Source organism: Hylaeus volcanicus, chromosome 7 (genome assembly GCF_026283585.1).
Source record: "Hylaeus volcanicus isolate JK05 chromosome 7, UHH_iyHylVolc1.0_haploid, whole genome shotgun sequence".
Lineage (NCBI taxonomy): Eukaryota > Metazoa > Arthropoda > Insecta > Hymenoptera > Colletidae > Hylaeus > Hylaeus volcanicus.
The window spans coordinates 10,715,108-10,732,843 of NC_071982.1; the positions used below are offsets into that span (position 1 = coordinate 10,715,108).

At 30.4% G+C, this 17,736-nt stretch overlaps 1 protein-coding gene across 4 annotated transcripts; it reads left to right on the forward strand.

Moving 5' to 3' along the window:
• Nucleotides 1–869: 869 nt before the first annotated feature.
• LOC128880564 (transcription initiation factor TFIID subunit 3-like) lies at nucleotides 870–17,404 on the forward strand. 4 transcript variants are annotated; one of them, XM_054130812.1, is made up of 11 exons: nucleotides 870–1,562; nucleotides 1,667–1,838; nucleotides 2,673–2,915; nucleotides 3,530–4,692; nucleotides 4,774–5,331; nucleotides 5,537–5,716; nucleotides 5,818–5,924; nucleotides 6,770–7,100; nucleotides 11,252–11,346; nucleotides 13,734–13,834; nucleotides 14,113–17,404. In XM_054130812.1, the coding sequence occupies exons 2-11, from the start codon at nucleotides 1,673–1,675 to the stop codon at nucleotides 14,175–14,177; spliced, it is 3,009 nt and encodes a 1,002-aa protein (XP_053986787.1). In that variant the 5' UTR covers nucleotides 870–1,562; nucleotides 1,667–1,672; the 3' UTR covers nucleotides 14,178–17,404. The 4 variants fall into 4 exon arrangements, with proteins under 4 accessions (XP_053986787.1, XP_053986790.1, XP_053986788.1 ...); XM_054130815.1 differs by having other exon boundaries at nucleotides 6,770–6,882; XM_054130813.1 differs by having other exon boundaries at nucleotides 5,824–5,924.
• Nucleotides 17,405–17,736: the final 332 nt, after the last annotated feature.

Genomic DNA, 17,736 nt, shown 5'->3' on the forward strand with positions numbered 1-17,736 from the left:
GGTGGGGGTAAGACCAGTAGATATAGAGGTATCATGCGCCATACATTTTTATTCATGGATCTTCGATCACCATGTTTTTTCGGAAATTGTTTGATCACAAAACACTAATCGAGTTACTTGTTTTATTTGGATTACGAGTAATTGCTTGCAATCTGTTGATTATGGTTTATTGTAGCGTATTTTAGTAAGAATTTGTATCGAATAGAAATCTAAGCGATTTTACCACTAATTTCTAAACGATTATTTAAAAATTATGGTACATGTTTACATTTACCGATTTGTAATTATTGAAAATATTTCTATGACATTAATTTTGAGTCGATGCAAAGTTTACATTCTAATTTGTTTTATTTCTTAAGCAGAAATAAAACAAATGGCTATTTAGTCCTTTGCCGTTCAAATTTGTTTATTATTAACTAAATTAGTTTATTTTATAATTTTAGCTGTTACTAAATTGGACCATTTTGGGAATTCTTATTTGTATTATTATTATTATTTTCATTCTCATTCTCATTCCCATTAGTGACCAAAGTCAGACTTGCTCCGTCTAATATTTATTTAAACAATAACTTTGACAAATCAGATTCCAGCGACCTTATTTCGTAAATCTAGTAACTTAGGGGAGTTTGCAATGCAAATATGCGATGTGCTTTGAGATGGACAAAACCCTAGGCTTCGAATAAATCTGAAGTTTGCCGATGTGTTTGTCTCGTTTCTTTCTCTGGAAAATGTTCAAAAGAGGAAACGAGACACACATATCGGCAAACTTCAGATTTATTCGAAGCCTAGGGTTTTGCCCATCACTGCATAAGAACTTTTCTCAATGTCCGTATAATAGGGTCACGTGACGCATCTATGTTCGATAGTAGTCTATGGTCTATATACGTTCTATGTTGGGAATGGGGATTATTATCAAATTTTCTATTGCTATTTCATAGTAAACACATGAATAAATAATTATGGCATGTAGTTCCTCGGGAATTTTCTATAAAAATAAAAATAGTGCTTTCACAAAAATTACGTTTTTCCCCGTAGAAGAATTTACAGTGCTGTGGTTATATAAAATCGTACCAGCATAAAGTGTGAATACACAACAAAAATTAATAAAACATTAACGATCTTCGTAGTTAAAATTTTACATTTAAACATAACCTATAACTCTAATGTAAATGGGATCAAATATAGCCAAGACAACGGTATCTTTTTTACTTCCATGGTTAAAGTTTTTCCGCCATTATGGTACATAGTATATTATGATATGAATCGATGATTAGGAAGGATTAAAAATCCGAAAGAAAATGTGAAGATAGCGAGCAATACTTGACGAGAACGTATCGCGTTCCATGTTCTTGTGTTATTCGTTAAATCTCGTAAACAAAATGTGTGTCATCGTCGCGAGAAGTACATCTTAACGTCTAAGTGAAGTTAAATAGTATACCAAGAATGTACGTGCGTGTATTAGATTGATAAGCTGAGAAATTCAGAAATCCTTGTGTAATTTCTTTTTTCGGTCGTACATAACCTTCAAAAGTCTCTTTTACATTACAATAGACAAAATACAGGTAAATATCTACAAAAACTGTAGTCTTGTCTTTGGTTTCTATATATAGAGACATTTATGATTGTTCTTTTCGTCAGTAACAAGTTTGTCCAATGTTTGTTGTAGGTAAAAATGTCAACGGAATACAGTAGAAGCGTTTTGAAAATGGCTGTTGCTCAGATTTGCCAAACAATCGGATGGCACTCTATCAATTCCACGCCGCTGGAGTTCATGGTCGATCTTATGCAAGAGTATATTCTACGGATATCAAAGCTTACGCATCAGTATGCAGAAATTTGTGAGTAGCAATTGTTGATTATTACATCGCGTAAGTTATATCAAACCTTGAGTAAGATATTGCAATGTTAATCAACTGATACGAGTTAAGTAGTCTATGACTTTTCAAGGGTCATCTGGGATTTATTTTGGTAACATTCGATTTATCCTTTCTGTAGATATATTTTTAATAAATATGGTAGACTATGGTATAATGTAGTTAATATATTACGAATAGATTATATAGCATATTATATGAAGATTACATTGTATCAAGAATGCCATTGCAATATTTTCAGTGTGTTGTAGCAATAAGCTTTTCAATATAATGCTCTTTATAATCTATTCAATTCAAGTCAAGATTCATCAGTACATTACTATAGACCTACATTTCATAACATATGTCTTTCAATATAATATAAATACTTTTTATATAGGAAAGAACTTGATGATTTCTTCTTAAAAATATTCAGAAACACTTGCACTCGAGTCAAATTATTAATCCTGAAATTTACATATGAATAATAAAATCTATATATTTCTAATAATTGAAGAAAATAATTGGAGAAAAACTTGTGATATCAAATTATTAATCCTAAAATTTATGTATGAAAAATAATAATATAATACATTCCCAATAATTGAAGAGAAGCTTGCACTCAAATTAAATTATTAATCCTGAAATTTATGTATAAATTATAAAATCTATATGTTTCTAATAATTGATATTAATATTTACCAATAGAACAAAAATATTAAAATAGCAGATAACATATTAGAAAGCTTCTTATGTTCACATATAAATTATATTAGTTTTTTCATTGTTTTAATTGTTGTAATTGTAACACTTTTTCAGTAGGGAGAACCGAAGCAAACCTTGATGACTTAGGTTTAGCTTTCCAGCACATGAACATCGATATACAAGAGTTAACAGAGTACATAAAAAATGTAGAACCGGTTCCATATCCTATAGCTGTGCCCAAATTTCCAATTCAGCGTGAGAATCATTTGAACTTTCTCAAACCTGGGAGTCGAGAAGTAGTGACAAGGCCTGTGCACGTACATGAACACTTACCAGCCATGTACCCTGACACCGAAGGTATTTTACCATTTTGTACACGTTGGAAAGTATTGAACTTTAAAAGCCGTATATGGAATATAAATATTATTTGTAGGTTTTAAATCTTAATAGTTTTCAATTTGTTGCTATAAGTGTCAAATATAGAATTATTAAAAATATTATCAAATTATTATTTCTGATTATTATAAATTTGATTAAATACAGAATTATGAAATTAAATATCAATTCTATTTGTATATAATATTACTTCATTATCTCATTCTCAAATTCTCATTTTCATTCCCATATTTGTACATATATAATATTGATACGTTACAAGGAACATAGAATACAGACAATTGCTTGTAAATAATCATTGCAATGCTACAGTCTCGTATAAAATAAATTAATGAATAATTAAATAATAAAAAGTGTAATAACGATGGTAAAGTAAGTTTTCTAGAAACAAAGTATGAAAATAAAATAACAGTTACTTGTTTGTATCATTAGTACTGTGTCTTTCTTGTAAACAAAAATGCAATATTACATTATTACATACATAAAATAATATATAATGTTAAGTTAATACCTAGCATAGTATCAACTTTTATCAATAGTATCAATTTGAAATGAAACGAATCATTACTTTGCAGAAGAATACGTAACGGAGAAACCGGAAACCTTGATGAACGGATCATCCGATTTATCATCGAATGGAACATCAGCCAATAGTTCAATGAACTTGTCCCCTCAAAGAATGTCTCCACAAGTAGTTTTCAAGCGTCCAGGAGATCCTGTCTCTTTCGAGAGTCCCATTGTGAAGCGAGTGAAAGTATTAGAGGAAGGTAGACCTCTGCGTGAGATACATAGCGTAATGATGACCACTTCTGGTTTTTTATCCCCTGCTCGAGAAGGAAAGCTGCCTGAAGCGAGGACACCCCATCAGACTCGTTCAGATTCACCACAGCCTAGTTCCTATCCCATGGTGCCCCCTGAACTGAAGTATGACAAGAAACCGAAGAAGATTATGAAAAAAGGAGGATTGGAGGATGGCAAGGTGGACAAAGAAAACAAGAAGAAGAATCGTGCTAAAGAGTTATTCAAACCGAACAAGGTTGATGATAATAAAATTAAGAAACTGGCAGGTATGAAAGAATTGGCCAAATTGAAACCGTTGAAGCCAGGTGGAGGGAAATCTCAGTCACCAGCTTCTTCGAGCAGGCCTTCGACTCCCAAATTGTTAACTCCCAAGACAGCTGGAAGCCCAAAATTAGCAAAGAAAGCAGAACCAAAGATCAAAACAGAGAAAGTCGTCGACCTCACTGGTGGATCTCCTCCAACAGAGAGAAAAGAAGACAATATTGATAAACTTCCATCGGAACCAGATAAGCAGAAGCTGAATATATTCAAGAAGATCTCAAAGCCACGCGAGGATAAAGACAAGGACATGTCAGAGCAACACAAATACAAAGAATTGGATTCGAGAGAAAGTTCACCAGGCTTGATAATCGATGAGAATATTGAAAAGCAAGCAGTTCGCAACGATGCTGATGTAAAAGAAGAAAAGAAAGCTCCGCATACTCCTGATGTACATTTACAGCCAGATGGAGGAGAGTTGATCGACTTGCAGAGTCCAGGATCAGACGTTTACATGTTCGATGATATGTCTCCTCCGGGAACACCCAGTACGCCAAAGACTCCTGAGTTAAACATGCCTACTACACCTACGGACCACAAAAAGAAACGAAAAGAGAAGATAAGTAAGAAGAAGGAAGTCAAATCAAGAAGTCCAAAGCACTGCAGCAGCCCCAAAAAGGTGCGTTTTTGTTTCCGTAAACTATTTGATGACAATAATATAAGTGTACGTATCAACAGTAAGTGATTAATATTTTTCCAGACCAAGCTTTCCAACGATGTGGTAGAGTTGGATACAATGGACCGACCCAAGACTCCACAGGCCCCTGAACCCCAGTTTTCAAAGGAACCAAGTTTTCCGCCAACACTTCCATTCCCTTTCTTCTCAACATTTCCCCCTGCGCCTGGTTTGATACCACACCCCATGTTCCCCAGGTTCCCGATGCCTATTGGCAGAGGTGGTCCTGGCCCACACCCAGCGATGCCAAACTTACCTCTGCCACCACGCTTCTTAAATCTCCCTGTGAAGTCTGAGGACTTCGCTATGAAAAGCAAACCTCTTGATAAGTCTCTGACGATGACATCCAATGAGACAATGTCCTCAGTGGTGAAGCACGAGAAGTTTGAGAAGGAGAAGGAGGACAAAGTGAAGACAGTTAAACAGGATAAGGAGATTGTTGCACCAGTTCCTGCGGGTGCTGTGCCACCACTTTTAGCATCTGTACTCGCAGCACCTATTACATACCCTACGTCACTGCCTATTGTACCATTGTTACCTTCAAAGTCTCTCAAAGTAGAGAAACTGGATAAAAATGATAAGGTAATTGTTTGATGAACTTTATTCGGATTGTCTTGATGAAGTTTAATGTATTTTTTAAGTCATTTGATTTTCTTAGAATTGAAGATTTTGTTTTTTATGAATAAATACTTCATTAGGAATTAAATATAAATTATTAGTAAAATTAGAAAGTACTCTCCAATAAAAACATTATATTGAATTTATTACACATAAATAATATTTTCAGAAATCTAAGGAACACAAGAAAGAAAAGAAGGACAAAATAAAGAAGAAAAAGGATAAGAAAGAAAAGCATAAAGAGAAAGGAGAGAAGATAAAGGAAAAGAAAGACAAAATGGACAAGAAGGAGAAGATAGAAAAAGTTAAGGAGAAGAAAGAAAAAAAAGACAAACGAAAAGAAAAAGAGGTATAGTCAAAATCTTATCGTTCTTTCTCTATTTACTTTATCTACATTTTCATCATTATTAATAAAAATCTAAAACTTAATAATTTATGCATTATATCTAGTTACAGAAAGAAGAAAAAAGTTCAGAAGCTGTGCCAAAAATAACGTTAAAGTTAGGAACAGCTTCTCCAAGGCCACCAACGCCTGACACTGGACCAATGAAAAAAATGTAAGTTAATAATTATTGTTCTCTACTATTTTTCACATTTCTAACAAATAACTAACAATTTAAATAATTGGATCTATCAGTAATATTGTCTTATTTTTCTTCATTTTTTATTTCATTTGATGTATATTAAAACTAACGAAATATTTGTACATAGTGTATACAATGCTTCACTATTGAATAACGTATAAATTACACTTATGATCTCCTTATTACATAATTCATTCATTTTCGTGCTCTTGTTCAAACAGAACTACTTTGCAAAATAGTAAATTCTTTACATTAGCTGTTCAGAATTTTTTTTACTAATTTCTTCTATTATAGCTATTTTTACCCAAGACTTCATTTGATTAACAGACTTTTCTTTGTTCAAATTATGATTCTTTTCTCTATCGTGTTCGTAACATAAGTGATTGTATCGTTTAGAATAGAATACAAGAATATCACACAAGTTACATAGCATTTTCAAGGATTTGAGAACTCTCCATTCATCTCCGTAAATTAATTCTGTGGACTTTTATCGTATTAGATTTGGAAAGTTCTAGTTAAATTACGTGGTGCATTAGAACAAGTTTGAATATTTCCTAATACATTAGATTTGTTCTGACTATAAGTAGTATTACAAATTATAATCCCAATTTACTACGATTACAAAATCGTTACCATTTATAATTAGGTTGTGGACCAAAACGGCATCGATACGATTTAATAAACTACAAAATTGAATTTTTCTCGTATATAATATATTTTATACTACATTACAATATTTATATAATGTAAATATATGTAATGTATAATGTAAATATATATAAAAATCCATAGATTCTAATGTTAAAAATGTGTTTTAGAACAATAAAGACATTGCTGAAGAAGCCTGAAGAAGAGATGAAACGCGAACCAAGTCCAGAATTAGCGAAAATCTCGGCGTTAGTAACGCGACCGCCAAAGCAAAAGTCGGCAAGTAAGAAAACAGAGGAGGGAACATTAGATGGAAGCCCTGCTCTTCCTACAGATACTTTCTCTGCTAATCTTACTAGTGTGCCACTTGCAACAATTCCTCGAGCAAAGAAATCTCTCTTCAAAGCCTTACCTCAAAGGGAGACCCCTCCAGCTCACTTTGATCCTCTCCCAAAGCTCCAAACTCCCTTGACGCAACAACAACAACCATCATATTATTTTGTAAGTACGTTTTATATGGTAAAAAATATTCTTCAAACAGACAGAAACACATTTTCAAGTGTTTATGCAACAGATTATTTAAATATATATATATGTATATGAATTTATGTATACATATATGTATATAAAATCAATTTTAAAATGTATATTTAGAGGTGTCACCACAAAAAGGAACAAATTCACAACTAATCTTGAATTTTTTCTTGATTTTTGATTTCTTATTTGTGTCTCATGATTCAAGTATATGAGTTTTCATCCATTTGCTGGATGGAATATGTTGAAGTTTCTATGAGCAATTTACTTTCTATAAATGTTTACTGTTTAATTCATCTTTATATAAAGTAATTACATTCATAATTCTGAAGAATTGTTCCACAGATTCAATAGCAACAATTTCTAATAGAAGAAACACTCAGAAATAAAAACAATCGAAATGTTGAAAATTTATTAATATAATAAATTATGAAATAAGCTTGCTGGTTGACAACCCCATTTTCAATTCTCTATTTCAATTCCAACTAAAGCAAAATTTATTTAGATTGCAATCGAATCTCATATTTATACAGCTGCGAAGAATAATAATAAGAATACATATCGGATAGAATCTGTTTGCATATTACATCATACATCGCTGCAATATGTAATCGATACTACTTTTACTATGATGATCAACTCAACCCATCGAATTTACCATTACCATTCGAATTTTACCTGATCCAAGAAACCTAACATTCCCCATACTTTATTTATTTTTATTTTCTATGCATTCATGACTTGCGGTGACGGTATAATTTTCATTTGGCCTGCTTTGTTGTCTAGTTATATATATATATATATTAGGAAATATAATGTGTAATCATTAATATATATATAGAACTAATATGTATATATATATATATGTAGAACAATTTCATAGCCTATATTAGATTTGTTATGTACTTCCATGTTGTGATTACAAGTCTACTTGATTATTTCAAAGTCTAGCACCTTTGTCCAATTAATCGGGTGGAATTATATTGATATCAAAGGAAGTCTCAGAACTTACTTTCTCCAAATGCTTTGGAGGATTTATTGTCTTTTTGATAGTTGGAAATCGTTGTAATTGCAAATTGAAAATGCGATTATTGGAAAAAAATCTAGTTCTAAGACATTTCTTGCCTTGCGCCACTACTCGATTAGATCTCAAACTTTCTCTTCTTTCCTTCGTACCTTCTCATGCAATGTAAATGGTATATTGCACTTGTGGTATATTTTGAATAGCTTGAAAAGGATTTGATGGAAGCAATCTACTTTTTTTTTTAGCGGACAAAGTGTTGATACTCTAGGAGATTAAGAATTTTTTATTCAATGAAAGTAGGAAAGTTATATGGAGAAAGTGGAGAGTAGGATTGATAAATAGAAGTTTTAATGTAATATTAGGAAATATAGCAGATTTTAAGTATGGAAACTATTTAGGACACTTATACAGGATGAAAGAATGTTTTAAAGTGAAATTCTGTGGCTTTAGATACCTTTTATATCATTATTATGCATTTTATGTGCAGTTGCAAAATCTAGTTACCAGATTCTATATTTTATAGTTCTAAAATTCATGCAATTTCTTATTCATTGTAGCAAAATCTTAGGACATTTAAGACAAAGTACTAGTTTAACAAATATTCCAATTTTCTGGTCTTAAACATTATAATTGTAATTGACTATATAATGAAGTACTATGATTGTAATATGTAATCATTAATTGTGCAATTATAATTATGCGTATAAAATGTAATTGCAATGGACTATGATTACAGTTGCAACAAACTACAATTACAATTAGAAAATGTATTCGAAAGATGCATACTACTTTGCAAATTTCTAATTAATATATCTTTTGAACTAATATATTTTCTGTATGAAAATTCTATTTTATTCTAACGAATGGAAATTCCATACATTAGAGTAGCGAAGGGAATAGAATCCTATGTAAGGAGTAGGTACAGTTGCCGAAAGTGAATAATATCACATATAAATATTTTAATTCTATTATCTATCATTTTAATATCTAGAACTACATAATATTTTCTTATTACCCTTCTACACTACTTCAGTTTGTTAAGAGATACTTATTTAAAACATCAAGAAGTACTGTTATACATTCCGTACGATAAAAATATTTAAAATATAAATGAACAGTAAGGATATGCAAATATTTGAGCCTCATATCAAGACAATGGAGGGGAATTTTTTTTGGCATGCGGATTTTCTGAGGTACCTGAATCTCAATTTAAAATAGGCATTGGAAATTTATTCGCTTCACTTATCACATATGCCGCAAATTATTTATACACGAATTCGCAATTTCACTCTGTAAGAAATTATTTTCCTTTTTTCAAGATCAAATTTTCATAGGATTATGAATTAAAAAGTCCTTTATTTGCAATTTGAACAGTTGAACAGCTAAAAGAAATTAAAACAGCTTGTGTCAGAAATCACAGTTGTAAATTTCAACTGCTTCTCATAATGAAGGCTCAAAATGGCAAAATGGTAAGGGATTTTTCAATTTATATTAGTACAAAGATTTAATCTTGAAAAACGATCATATTAGTTAATACCCTCTATAAAGAAGTCATGAAGAATACGAAATGGCCCTGAAGGGTTCTGTAAATGTAGTCTGAAGCATTTACTTATTTTGCTGATAATGTTAATAACGTTGATGTAGATTGTCTACAGTGTCTATAGTAAACACTATATGTATAATAATGTATGGATTGCACTTATGGTCTCTTTATTACACAACTGAATCATTGCCATGCTCTTGTTCAAACAGACCAACTTTGCAAAAAAGTAAATTCTGTACATTAGGTGCTCAGAATTTTTTTATTAATTTCTTCTATTATAGCTATTTTTGCCCAAGACTTCATTTGATTAACAGACTTTTCTTTGTTTTGAATTATGATTCTTTTCTCTATCGTATTCGCAACATAAGTGATTGTATCGTTTAGAATAGAATAGAATAATATCGCACAAGTTACATAGCATTTTCAAGGATTTGAGAACTCTGCATTTATCTCCGTGGACTTTTAAGTAGCATTAGACCACTAATCTTACCAAATAATCATGACGAAAGTGAGATATTGAGTTTAATGTACTGTGATATTTTCAATTACAATGTAATTGATGTTTATCGCTTATATGCATGCGTGTAAGTGTTGAATCTATTCTATACGTATATGTTATAATACGTGTCTTACTTCCAAAGGATGAAAGTATCATGTGATGTTCACATATGTAGAAGATATTTTCTTAGTTACACTATTGATAAAAAAATTAAACACCATAAAATTGATAAGAGGATATTATAGAAGAGTATTAGAAACTAACATTCATTACGAAGGCACATGAGAGAAGACATTGAAACAATATTTAATGAAATTATTCGAAATAGACAAAGAAACTAAGTTAGATTAGAGACTTTATAAATGAGAGTATTGCAAAAGTATATAGAAAACCATGGAATAGTAAGCTAAGTTTCTAAAATGACTACAAGTATAATTAATTTCATCATCGTTCTGTTAAAGAATCAGTCGTTATTACTAAAAAATTATGAAAAACTATTTTGTATATTTAGAATTCGAAAATACCTTAACACTAAAGAGTGAATCTTAACATAATATGGATATTAATAAAATATAATAGTATGTTTTGCATAACGTAAAGCTGTGGAAACTATATTAAAAGCCTTAAAAGTATTTGAGGTAAAATATTTTATATATTCACTTCTATCGATTACTGTATTAATGAAAAGGGAGCAATAATTTCAAATTTATTGACATATGTATATCAGGTAAACTTAGCTACTAGTATTCAGATAGAAAAACTTATTCATCATTCAAACTGTTTCGGGATTTACGGAGGCTTAGAAATGAATAAAAGTAAAATTATTGAGCTAATTCCTCCCTCCGTTATAGTAAAATTAGACAATTTAAATTTAAAAGATCATATAGAATCATAGCAAACATAGAGAAAGGGATTTTTGTAACAGTGAAGGAGAAATATTAAGCGATCCACAGAATAACGAAGAGTTGGTTGATTGCATGCCATTTGCATGTTGTCATTAAACCTAGCATGCGAAACAGTTAGGAATATAACCGACGGTTTTAACGGCACAGAGACGAAAGCAGATGCAGCTCTTAAAAAGGATGACGCTAAAGAAGACAAAGAAAATGGCAGGGTCGTGCTGCCTACAACGCCAACCACTACTGTGGTGAGTACATTCCCATTCTAAACAAAAGTTATTAGGCATTCTTTGTACGATAATTACCTATCTTACCCATCTACTCCAGTTTAATAGAAATATATGAATCCTTGCGTTGCCTTTAGCTCTTGCTTGAATTTATGTGACCGTTAAGGCATTTTTTAAGTTTTAGTTTAAAAATTTTCCCTTCGACTGAATTCTTTATTAATGCTGCGAACAGAACTATACTATACTATATATCCTAATCATATTTATAGCTTGTACAATTGTAGAATTTATTACAAATAGCAAAACTTTATGAAATAGATGATTTGATGGGACTTTTAATTCTTGGTGGTCCAGATTTTCTGATTTCGATACATCTTTGTCGACATGGAGCTGTGAAGCATGAACAATACATACATTGTTGGTATTTAAATTAAATGAACATTATTTTCTCATGGGTTTATACTTAAACACAATGTTCATATAATTTAAATATCATCAAACTATGTATAATTCACTAGTTTTCATGGAAATAGAGTCCTTGTTTTAATATTCAAACCTTTGTTGCGCTACGTTGAGACTTAACAACACTTTTGTCTCTTTTTGAATTCTGTATAGTACCAAGGAAAAAAACTTGTAAGGACAAAATTGCACAGTTATGAGAGACTGTTATACTCATAGAACATCATTTTATTATTATAAGTGTTCCTCGAAACAGTGCAACTTTGCCTCGACAAGCTTTTTCATATAAATGACGGAGGCATTTAGGGTAGACAAAGGTAGTGTGTCTCAATCTATGTAATTTCTTTCTATAACTGTGTTGTGTTGCATTATGTCAATCCAGATAGTAATTAATAATGCAGGGTATACATTCATCGATGAAAATTTTCATAGCATTTTGTCCTATAAATGTATTGTACAAGTCTAAAGTCACCAGTTAAGCAAGTGCGAATGCTTCTGCGACTTACTGTGCAAAGATTTATAGTTCTTCGAAAAAAAACGGAATTTAAGTATTTTGAAAGTTTCTCAGCTATAGCAGATCTTTACCAAAGGACTATTGAAAAATCATAACACTATTTCTTTGGAGCTTATGTGTATCGTCAACCTTAATGATCCATTTTTTGATTAATTAAGAATCAGCATTATTTATTAAGTATTCGAATACATAGTTATCACTATTTACATAGTATGGCTTTATAAAATTTTGTGTAAATGATGATAACATAGTATTAAATTAAGCTGTTTGAAGTGTAATTAGTATAATTGAGTTCCATTTCGTTACAATTCTACATAAGTCTAGAAACAAGTTCATCGCTATTAAAATCTTTAATAGTTCCCCCTTTGTTAAAGAAACAATTTACCAAAAATTTACAAGTATATGCATAGTAATAATACTACACAAAAACTAAGAATAATATTTTTCCTATATGATACTTAATAGGTACATAATATAGTTATGTATTTTGATAACTGTACAAGTACATAGAAAATTAATGATTCCATAGTCAAGGATGGAATTATTTTTAGTGTTTGTTAATTTAGATATTTGAGAGATACAGCTGAATGCATATACAAGAACGTTAAATATTTGCAGCATGTAACTTTAAGTTTGTTTATAATTTATATACGAGATACACATTACTTTCAATTTAACCAGCAACGACTTTGATCGGTTTGAATACATAATTAAATTAAATTCAAGCGCAATTAAATTAAATTTTTCTGGGAGTGTATTTATGTAACGGTGGAGAATTATTGAAGTAAAACTTCTAAAAGCTTTGATTATTAGTTCCTCTCTTTACTTCCAAGTTTAGCGAAGTATTCAATTTCAATAAAAATGAAAGCAGAGGAAAGAATAATTTTTTAATTTTGGTTCTTTGAACTTGTTTTCTGTTCAAGTTAATCGAACAATAAAAAGAAATTCATGACCATTAAAAAACTTAACAAACTATGTATCGCAAAGTATTGTTTCCTTATGGGCCAAATGAAAATGTTTTATCACCGGAAGCCAAAACATGCATATCCTCTCCTGACATTCATATTCATAGTGCTAGCGATAGATCATATATCTTCATGCATTACAACCGCTTCGATCATACTTTTTCATAGAATTTCTTTGAAAGCATCTTACATATCCATATTTTTACAATCATGCATCATAGTTACACTATCGAAATAGTCTGAAATACATGAAATGTGGTTGCGAAGTGCAAGGCATAAACATTTTTATCATGTGTCCATGAAGTATTTCTATTAATACATTCTTTGTAATTCGATACAATTTTTTCTGACCTCATCAAAACAATTTTATAATCTGAATTGTATTGATAACACAAAAGATGGGTTGAGTTGCCCATTATTATAATAAAAGAAAAATATATTGTGTTTTTATCGTGGCATGAGTATTTCAGGAACAAGGTGGTCGCGAGATTTGGATATGTCCTGCTTGTGGGAACCAGGATGATGGATCACCCATGGTTGGTTGCGATGATTGTGACGCATGGTATCATTGGTGAGTCCAACAATAAAAATCCCAGGTTAACACAGTCATTTGGAGTTTAATTTGGAACAATTCAAGATTATTAGTTTCGTAAAGAAGCAGGCACATAGTTTTATGCTTGGATATATATTATGAAGTATTATAAAGCCAAAAATGTAGATAAACTCATAGCTAATAGCCTTTCGAAGTAATAATGAATTGATTCTTTAGAAAACCTAAACTATATTTTGCTGCGAGGACCAATTCATGGTCTTGCCTCATACTTAATCCAAATATTTTCAATTATACAGGGTGTGCGTTGGCATGCAAGTGCCACCAGCAGACAACGAGGACTGGTATTGTCGCTTTTGCATAGCCAAGAAGCAAGAGCTTCACCACGACAAGAAGAAGAAGAAGAGGAAGAAAAAAGTGAAAGTTTCAGCCTAGTATAAGCTGCCCGGGTCTTGTGTAAGACCCGGCCAAGCGATTCAAACTTCTACCAAAGTTAAGAAGAACAGCAAATTTAGCGTAAGGAGCATGAACAGCAAAAAGCTATCGAAAGCTGACGTAAAGTTACAAATGAAGTCGTTGAAGGAGAAAACTATCCCTGTGAAGGGGAAGGCTGGGAAGACTATTATGAAAGTTAAGACTTCGAAGAAGAAGAGTAAAAAGATGAAAGATAGTGCAATCCAATTGACTTAAAGTGTTATTGCGAATACAAAGGATCTAATTTTAACATGTTGATTGCTAAGAAAAGGAGTTCTTCAGGAGCTCTTTAGAATAATCGTTTTCGCTAATATATTATGTAAAATTTATATTAAATTTTCATGGTAACTTGGTGAACACTGGACCATGGCTATCTCAAAATTAAAATTGCTGTTGCAATTTCAACTTTTCTATTATTTTGTAAAAGTGTAAAAAAAGTCCTTGTAATTAATAATACAGTTCTATATATATTGAGTATTCTTCCAGTTCTGTTTATATGTTTTATAGCTAGAACTGAACTGTATCTTGGAAAGTTATTAACACATTAAGATATTTTTCAATTTCTCAACTAAAAAACATTTAGTATTCAAATTTTGTATGAAAACTTGTTAATATATAATGTAAACGTTGTCTTGAATATGCATATAATCAAACATTTAATACTTTGATCAAATTCGAGAAATATTCCAACAAAATATAAATTCCTGTCCCAACTTGTTTGTACAGAATTACTTCAGTTGATTGTTTACAAACAATAAAATTTAACGAATTTCCAAAAGAATAACATAATGAACAATAATTTTATATTCTTTTATAGGAGAATACTAACAAACATGTATTGTACCAAAAAAAATTTTAATTTACAAATTTCTAAAAAGAATACTCTGGCATGCAAAGTACTATCCGTAATTTTTATATCTTCGAAAATCCATTTATATCAGAACAATCTTAAAAATACAAGCATTAGTGGCAATGACTCCTGCATAGCTGTCAACGTGTTAAAAGTAATGTAAAATTAGGAAATATATTGTATACAAATTCTATTTTTCCTTTTATTAGGAAACTGCTGAGTAATCATGAGTTATGTACATTTCTCATATTTTTAATGTGTCAAGGGTAATCTGATGGGTATCGATCATTGCTGATGTTGATTGTAGACAAATTAGATTGCTTCGCACTTGTAATGGTAAAGTTGTAATGACTTTTCAGTTTTCTCTATTTTTCTAACGAACCTTTTAAAATTGCTAATCACCAGAACATTTAATTTATTTTCAATTGTTTCCAGACTCTTGGCGCATGTTTTACATTGTGAAACATACGTTTTCGTGTAAAATACCAACTTACCACATTGAAACTAGTACAGGGACAGATCTATTTGCTTGATTGACAATAAGTATTGGTAATTGAAGGGGGAATACTGTGAAATTTATTTATTACTTGCAATTTAGATTGTGATTCAATTATTGTGCATGATAAAAATATTAAAAAAGGTATAAGTATAATACATTTAAGAACAATTGTATTCAGTCTGACAATATTAAGAATCCACCTAATCATTTGAGTTTCAATGTGATAAGAATGAACATTTTTATTTGGAAGGTAAAAGTAAAATTTAACGATTATAGTAATTATTTATTGAATTGTACATATAGAAGTTTCTTCAATTTTTTTTTTCTTGGTCATTAGCGACTCTGAATTTTTATGTGTAATAAATAAATATTTTCTCACATGTAAGGAGAAATTATATTATATTATAATTTTTCTCTACAAATTAAGTGCTTGAACAAATTAAATACTATGAGTTTATGAAGAATAATTTTAATTAGGAAAATTTAACAGTTGCATCGATTATTTATTGATTTTGGTATAGCTTCTTTAAATTTCAATGTACAAATAATTCTCTGCAAATGTAAATAGAGAAAAATTATATAATTCAATTAATTAATAATATAATTTATTTATAATATAATTTGCTCTACTTACACGTTACGCGCTTGGATAAATTGAAACCTGTAAGCTTTTAAACAATAAGTCTAATACTTGTCAGGGTTGGTTTTCGTATAACTTGGAAAAGATATAAATAGTAATATATTAATTGGATAGTGTTACACATAATTTTACCTAGCATCAATGAAAAAAGAAAAGTTACATATAATGAACATTATATTTTATAGTTTTGTAACAAATCTCTATTAAACGTAAATCAGTAGTAAAATTATAATTACTATCTGGTGGTGAAATATTCATAACAAAACGAAAAGATGTATATTAACAGAATTTTGCAGTTTATTAAGCCACATGAAGACTGTTGGCAGACTGTCTTTAGTAGAAATTAATTTTGTTATTGAAAGCTAAAAATTATTAAAGAAATGAATGCAAGTGAATCTTTCTCGCATAGTATTTAAACATATGCAGCACGAAACACTTAACTTGACAACCTTCTAAATTATTTATTGTATAAATAAATGTTTTGTACATAATTTGCATGATTCCAAAAGGCATACGTTACTATACTTATCTATCTTGCTTTACAATTATATAGAAATTACTGTACTGGAAAACTTGAATGTTGATTCATATTTGATGAACTCAAAGGCAAGTAATTGTTTTATGCGATTCTTGGTTTAAGAGTTATTCAAAGTGGTGATAAGTACCCTGTTCTGTATGATATTAACTAGATAATTATTTGTATCGTATGTACTATAGAAATGAGACTTAAAAAATCTAAATAAAGAATGTTACATGTTTAATGAACTATGCAAAAGAATTAAAGGGTTCGATAACCCTCTGCGGTTCAGATGTTCTAATTCAATACTATTGTCAAGCCACATCCTACATAGGACCGCAGGGTGCTGAGGGTTGAGTTATTTTTAGTACCATGTATGTATTGTACATATTCAAACTGTATGCAATTTTGAGGATTACAATGCGAAACTATAAATATATGAGAAAATAAAATTACATAGACGTATAAATAATATGTAATATCACGAATTGTTATTAAAATATACATTTTGTACAATAAGAAGATTCAGTGGGAAATGATCTTTAATATTTCAGATTTTTTTTGTAAGGAGTGCCTTTTTGTTTGTATTATTAATAAAGTTTTTTTTTCAATTGAATTTCTCTGTGAATTATTTGTGTTGATATAGTCTTGTTATTAATACTTTATTTATAGGGTTTTTAGTTCCAGTATTTGCTTACAGGAATCTATTAATTAGTTGTCTACTTAGAATGATTAAGTTCAGGAAACAAACAAAGCTTTTAATATATATAATTTGTACTTGAGATCCACCTGTAATAAACAAATTATTTGCGTGTATAGCATAAATTTAAATGGAATTTAAAACGACTAATAATATCGATTTTTTGAACCTGTTACACCGAAATCCCCCTTAAATTGCAGTGAAGATTAAAGTATTTCATATTTACAAGTAGAGTCCAGACGT

Coding starts and splice junctions, on each gene's coding strand:
- LOC128880564 (XM_054130812.1), top strand. CDS start 1,673: ATGTCAACGGAATACAGTAGAAGCGTTTTGAAAATGGCTGTTGCTCAG. Junction 7,101..11,251: donor AACAACCATCATATTATTTT/GTAAGTACGTTT, acceptor TTAACGGCACAG/AGACGAAAGCAGATGCAGCT. Junction 11,347..13,733: donor CAACGCCAACCACTACTGTG/GTGAGTACATTC, acceptor TGAGTATTTCAG/GAACAAGGTGGTCGCGAGAT.